This window comes from Cololabis saira, chromosome 23 (assembly GCF_033807715.1).
Source record: "Cololabis saira isolate AMF1-May2022 chromosome 23, fColSai1.1, whole genome shotgun sequence".
Lineage (NCBI taxonomy): Eukaryota > Metazoa > Chordata > Actinopteri > Beloniformes > Belonidae > Cololabis > Cololabis saira.
In genome coordinates, this window is record NC_084609.1 from 36,129,660 (window position 1) to 36,136,134 (window position 6,475).

The window sequence follows — 6,475 nt, forward strand, 5'->3', positions numbered from 1 at the left end:
GACGCTTTAACGTCTGTCTGCGTAGCGAAACTTTTATCTACTTGCCTTTTTTCACCCTTAATACAGCAAACATGGTAAGTGTTTCTTAATTGTCAGGTTTATTACGATTCAAAAGTTGAAACTTTCTCACCTCGTGTCAATTTCTTTGTTGTTTTTCTTTTCATATGTGTATTTTTTTAAACCAACGCCCAAAAGGCCGAAGCCTAAATTTCAGTTTAGTCATGAGAACTTTCCTACGGAAATGTATTACATTCACTTGAGAAAAAACAAATGGCTCCGTTTTTCTGAATTAACAATATAACATTTTAATGGAAAAAAAAAAGTGCTGTTTTTCCTCACTCGGCGAGACGCCTTCAAAATAAAAGCACTAAATATCTGTCTGCTTAATACATAACAAGTAAAAGCCTGGCTTTAAAGAACGTTAATGAGAAAACATAAAACACATTTATAGAAATACTCTACTCATTTTAAAGGCCATTTACATTATTAACTCATTAACGTTCTTTAAAGCCAGGCTTTTATTTTATTATGTATTAAGCAGACAGCTATTTAGTGCTTTTATTTTGAAGGCGTCTCGCCGAGACCTCGGACTTTAACTGTTAAACTTTAACGGTTAAAGTTTAAGGTTAAAGTTTAACGGCAGTAGAAAGTGTCTTGATGCTAAAGTGAAGCCTAACTGACACAAAAAGCACCTGCTGATAAAAGGGGCACAAGTTTTGTTTTGTTTGCTACTCCAGCAGATCAGAATGGGCTTTCCGTCTGAACATCCGCAAAGTCCTGAGGTTTCTGCGCAAAGTCGACAAACTAATAACAATACCATCGATATAACTTAAAGACAAGACTATCTCCTAATGTTTCAAACCAAAATAAAACTGGATTAAACTGGACAGGAACATGTTTGCTTCCATGAAATCGAGCTCTCAAGTGAATGAAGCTTCGTGCAAGTTTTGAGGAAAGAGAGCAGATTTATTTTTTAATTAAAATGTTATATCGTTAATTCAGAAAAACGGCAATTTTTTTAAATTTATTTTTAATTTGATTATTTTTTATATGTGTGTGTGTGTGTGTGTGTGTGTATACTTTTTAGTTATTTTAATTTTTTGCGTATAATCTTTTAATTTTATATTTTTATATAATGTATGTATATTTTTTCTTTTTATAGTAATTAAAATTTTTTGCGTATAATCTTTCAGTCTAAAGTGTTTCTCTTGTCTTCTCCTGAAATTCCCAGCGTGAGTGTATCTCGGTGCACGTGGGCCAGGCCGGTGTTCAGATTGGAAATGCATGCTGGGAGCTTTACTGCCTGGAGCACGGCATCCAGCCGGACGGACAGACCCGAAGTGACAAGACAGTCGGCGGAGGAGACGACTCCTTCAACACCTTCTTCAGTGAAACTGGAGCTGGAAAACACGTGCCGAGAGCCGTCTTTGTGGACCTGGAGCCCACCGTCATCGGTGATGATCAGTTCCGCTGCTTTTCAGTCTGAGCAGATCACATTTTAATGATTTGAAACTGCTGACCAGGGGTGAAAGTAGGAACTAACCCCTCCCCACGGGCCAACCTCAGACACAAATTTATTTTTACAATTTTTAAAATGACTATTATGAATTAAGACACGGAGCATAACTTATTGGAAAACATTTACAGAACAGAACATAACAGAATTATTGTGAACAAATCTGAAGGATTGGTGGCCATCAATATGCATTGTCCCATCTAAATAATTATCTCTTTCAGATGAGGTGCGGTCGGGGACCTACCGTCAGCTGTTCCACCCCGAGCAGCTGATCACTGGCAAGGAGGATGCTGCCAACAACTACGCCCGCGGACGCTACACCATCGGGAAAGAAATCATAGACCTGGTTCTGGACCGGATCCGGAAACTGGTGAGTTCATCTCAAGTGGTTTTCACCTCCAAGGCATCGACTGTTTCCTCACGGTTTTCTCTGTGGACAGGCGGACCAGTGCACCGGCCTGCAGGGCTTCCTGGTGTTCCACAGCTTCGGCGGGGGCACCGGCTCTGGTTTCACCTCCCTGCTGATGGAGCGTCTGTCCGTGGAATACGGCAAGAAGTCCAAGCTGGAGTTCTCCATCTACCCGGCCCCCCAGGTATCCACGGCGGTGGTGGAGCCGTACAACTCCATCCTGACCACCCACACCACCCTGGAGCACTCCGACTGCGCCTTCATGGTGGACAACGAGGCCATCTACGACATCTGCCGCAGGAACCTGGACATCGAGCGTCCCACCTACACCAACCTGAACCGGCTCATCAGTCAGATCGTGTCCTCCATCACCGCCTCCCTCCGCTTCGCTGGCGCCCTCAACGTGGATCTGACGGAATTCCAGACCAACCTGGTGCCGTATCCCCGGATCCACTTCCCTCTGGCCACCTACGCCCCCGTCATCTCGGCGGAGAAGGCTTACCACGAGCAGCTGACCGTAGCTGAGATCACCAACGCCTGCTTCGAGCCGGCCAACCAGATGGTGAAGTGCGACCCTCGCCACGGCAAGTACATGGCCTGCTGCCTGCTGTACCGCGGAGACGTGGTGCCCAAAGACGTCAACGCCGCCATAGCAACCATCAAAACCAAGCGCAGCATCCAGTTCGTGGACTGGTGCCCCACCGGCTTCAAGGTGGGCATCAACTACCAGCCCCCCACCGTGGTTCCCGGGGGAGACCTGGCCAAGGTGCAGAGGGCTTTGTGCATGCTGAGCAACACCACCGCCATCGCCGAGGCCTGGGCTCGGCTCAACCACAAGTTTGACCTGATGTACGCCAAGCGGGCCTTCGTCCACTGGTACGTGGGGGAGGGGATGGAGGAGGCGGAGTTCTCCGAGGCCCGGGAGGACATGGCGGCTCTGGAGATGGACTACGAGGAGGTGGGAGTTGACAGCGTTGATGATGGAGGAGAGGACGAGGCAGGGGAATATTAAGACGTAAGCTGCAGCGTCGGAAAGGAGGACGAAAGAGGAGAATTAGATCCTTGAACATCCGTCAGCCAGTTCTCAAGTTTTGTGTTCATGACGGAAATGCAGTTGATGTTTGTTTGTGTTCATGACGGAAATGCAGTTGATGTTTGTTTGTGTTCATGACGGAAATGCAGTTGATGTTTGTTTGTTTGAGTTTGGCATCTGAAATGTGTTAAGTGTGGAAATCTAAATTAAAGTGAATTTGTCAATGTTTCACTTTTAAGCTCATTCACGCAAGTGCTGAAATGCTACCGTTTCATAATAGCAGCTTTTAGGGGGGGGGGGGGTCTGACACTTGACTCCACCCTCTCTGTAGGCTCTTAGATCAGTGTCATATTAAACTAAACTCACTTTAGTCCCCCTTCAAAATCTGAAATCAGTTAACCTTTCACTGATTTCTGCTGCAGATCTAACTGTAACTTTCACATTGGATGAATGAAGGCAGAAATACACACTTTTGTGAAAAATTTACCATTTTATGAAGTGGGAATTTTTTTTATTGGTGTTCACCTCGTCAGCGCAAACTCAAACTGTTCTGGAAAGGAGAACAAAGGTCAGATTAATTACACTTGGATGAACCCTCAGCAGCAGGTGATGAAGCTTTTTTCCCCCTGATGGAAGACACCAAGGATGGATTCTCATCATCTGACCCCACCAGGAGTTTGTTCCTCGTTTCATCTTTGCTCAAGTAATTAAAACAGATCATCCTTTTTCTATTAAAAAGGCACAATAGTTCTGGTCCAAATCCAGGGTCAACCATGGACTAAAACTGGACAAACCCCCGGTGACGTCACTCAGGCTTTAAGAGTCCTTTTGAAGCCTGTTTTTCTCTTTTTGTCACTGAAAGTGCAATGTTGATAGAAACTGAGATCACCAAAATCTCAGATCATCTAAAAAATATCCAGGACGTGCAGACCTTTGAACCAGATCTAACAAGCCCACTTTAGCTCATTTACTGTGGATTAAATATTTAATCCAGACAAGAGTAACACACATGAACATCCTCACAATCACAAGCTGTATACAGCTTTTCCTGTGAAGCAGTCAGTGCAACAGACAAAGCACAAATATGCATGGACCAGTACTGAGTTAACTTCTCACTACAAGAGTCTACACGGTACCAAAGTTGTTCATATTCATTATCACCCCAACACTGAGATGTGAAGTGCAATGGAGTGTAACGTTTGACACAAAGTACTTGTCGGTGGGACCGCGCTCCTTGTAGCCCAAAGCAGATGCTCTGCACCTGAAACTGCCACTGGGAAGCATACAAGAGTTCTCATCATTTGCATTCAGTTTTTTTACCTTAAGACCTTCAGGTGTCGAAATGAGTGACAAACCCAAAGCATGAATTAAATCTTGTCCCATCAGAAAAAGTGGGCAATGTTTAGAAACCAAAAAGGAGTGATCCATCTCAACGCACCACATGACCAGTTGCAGAAACTGAATGAACAAACCGTCCACTGCTTTGGCTACAGAGGACAATCCCCTCAACACGGAGTCTGTTGCCCCTGAATCTACTTAAAATGTTATAAAGCCAATAACACCAGTAACATTTGCGGGAGCTTATGGTAAGTGGAATATGACAATGGTAAATTCACAGTTGTAGTACCTTTTTTCATCCAGGAGAGGTCGCCAGAAAGCTTTGCAAGCAGATATTCATTGTATTATCAGTGGGGACAATGTGTGAGTCCCAGCGGAGTCTGCCAGTCCCCACTCCTGTCTGGAAGCATTCGCAAAAGCATGGTCACTTGTTGCTGCTGAGGCAAAAAACGTCAGCTTTGCTGGAACTTTCCTCCTGGCTTGTCCTGGAACCTGAGATGGTCCAGACGTGCTGATGCAGCTTCCTCTGTGGCCTGTTCATACAGCTTCTTGAACTCTTCCTCTGTTCTGGTAAGGGCCAGCCTCTGTAAAACCCCATCAACAATCTCATAAGCTGCAGCCAAGTCTATATCTTTCTGCTGCAATGCATCAGATGCAGTTGCAGTCACCTGGAAGATTGGACAAGTCATCTCCAGACATAAGACAAATTCAAAGCTGATGCTTTTGAGAAGGATCATTGCATCACCTGCTGAAGAGTCTGGAGGATCTTGCAGTCTCATTTCCTCAAGAAACTGCATAACAGCAGGGAGGACCTTCCTTAAAGTGTTAAGGGAAGTTTCTCTGCAGGCCCACCGTGTGTCTGACAGCTTCTGCAGCTCCCGTGGAAGCTGATCAGGGCACAAACTCTTCTGCATTTCAATAAATGCAGAGTGCCGTTTAGATGAGTTGGCAACAAAACAGTAACGTTTTTCAACCAAGTTGAAAAAACTGACAAAACACATGTTGGACTTTGCACACTCCACCAACACCAGATTAAGACAAAGTGCCTGACAGGGCACATACAAGGCCTTCGGATTTCTTCTTTGGATTCTTGACTGAAGTCCCTGAAAGCACCCACTCATGTTTGCAGCCCCATCATAACCTTGACCCCTGATGTTTTCTATCATCAGGTCATTTTCTTCCAGAAAAGGCATCACTACCTTTTCAAGAGCCTCTCCACTTGTTGACTGCACATTACACACCTGAAGGAAGTGCTCTTTGATTTCCATGTTGTGTATGTGTACCTTACAACCGAAACCTGCTCGGTGTGCGACACATTTGTGGTTTCATCTATCAATATGGAAAATATTTCACTTTCTTGGATTTCTGTGTGGATGATGCGTCTTACTGAAGTGGCCAAAGCTTTGATGATATTATTCTGGCTTCTGTTTGAAAGGAGCGAGACAAGAGGTCTTTTTCCAGATTTCTGCTCTTCTTTTATGGCATCGAGGTGTCATTTAATTACACTGTCATACTTACTGAACTGTGGTGACTACTCAAAAAACAAAACTTGTCACCTGTTGGTGGTTTGGGACGGTGTGTTCTTGACTCGACTCCAGAGTGAATAAAAAGGAAAGGTTGCAAAAGTAATATCTTTGGGTGAGGTTCCCGTTTATTTGAACAAAAAGGTAAATTGACAGAACAAAAAGGGTTTCTATTGTCTCTCTGGCTGCCGTGTAAAAACTGTGTGTGTCTCCCAGCACCACTCAACTCAAACTAATCAACATTTCTGATCAACAGCAGCTGGGGCAAGGGTTGGGGTAAAAGAAAGTAACTGAAGTCATACTGCACCTTAGTGGAAAAGCAAATACCTGCACAACATAACAAATGGCTCCTACAAACCCCTTAATTCTAGCAATGTTTTCAGGTGGTTCAGATTTAGTGATAAACTTTAGATGGCTGTTGAAGTTCAGGTCTGAGTCAATAATTAATAATAATTAAGATTTTTGGCTTTGTTTGTAGCTGTCAATGACATGTAGCCAAGGTGAGTGCTGATCTTTTCCCTTTCATTTTTAGGGTCAAAAAGGATTACCTCTGTCTATTCTGCATTTAGCTGGAGAAAATTCTGGCCCAGTGCGGATGCAGAAAAGCTCTGCTGAGGTTATAAAATCAATTACATTGACTCTAGATACAAGCATGG

General features: G+C 44.2%; 1 protein-coding gene across 1 annotated transcript; it reads left to right on the forward strand.

Moving 5' to 3' along the window:
• LOC133424371 (tubulin alpha-1B chain-like) lies at positions 1-3,161 on the forward strand. The gene is made up of 4 exons (XM_061714920.1): positions 1-74; positions 1,232-1,454; positions 1,738-1,886; positions 1,957-3,161. Exons 1-4 carry the CDS (start codon positions 72-74, stop codon positions 2,935-2,937), a joined length of 1,356 nt encoding a protein of 451 aa, XP_061570904.1. The 5' UTR covers positions 1-71; the 3' UTR covers positions 2,938-3,161.
• The last annotated feature ends 3,314 nt before the right edge of the window (positions 3,162-6,475 follow it).

Excerpts from the sequence above, each read along its gene's own strand:
- LOC133424371 (XM_061714920.1), top strand. Across the intron at positions 1,455-1,737 it reads CCTGGAGCCCACCGTCATCG|ATGAGGTGCGGTCGGGGACC; the intron begins GTGATGATCAGT and ends TATCTCTTTCAG. Across the intron at positions 1,887-1,956 it reads TGGACCGGATCCGGAAACTG|GCGGACCAGTGCACCGGCCT; the intron begins GTGAGTTCATCT and ends CTCTGTGGACAG.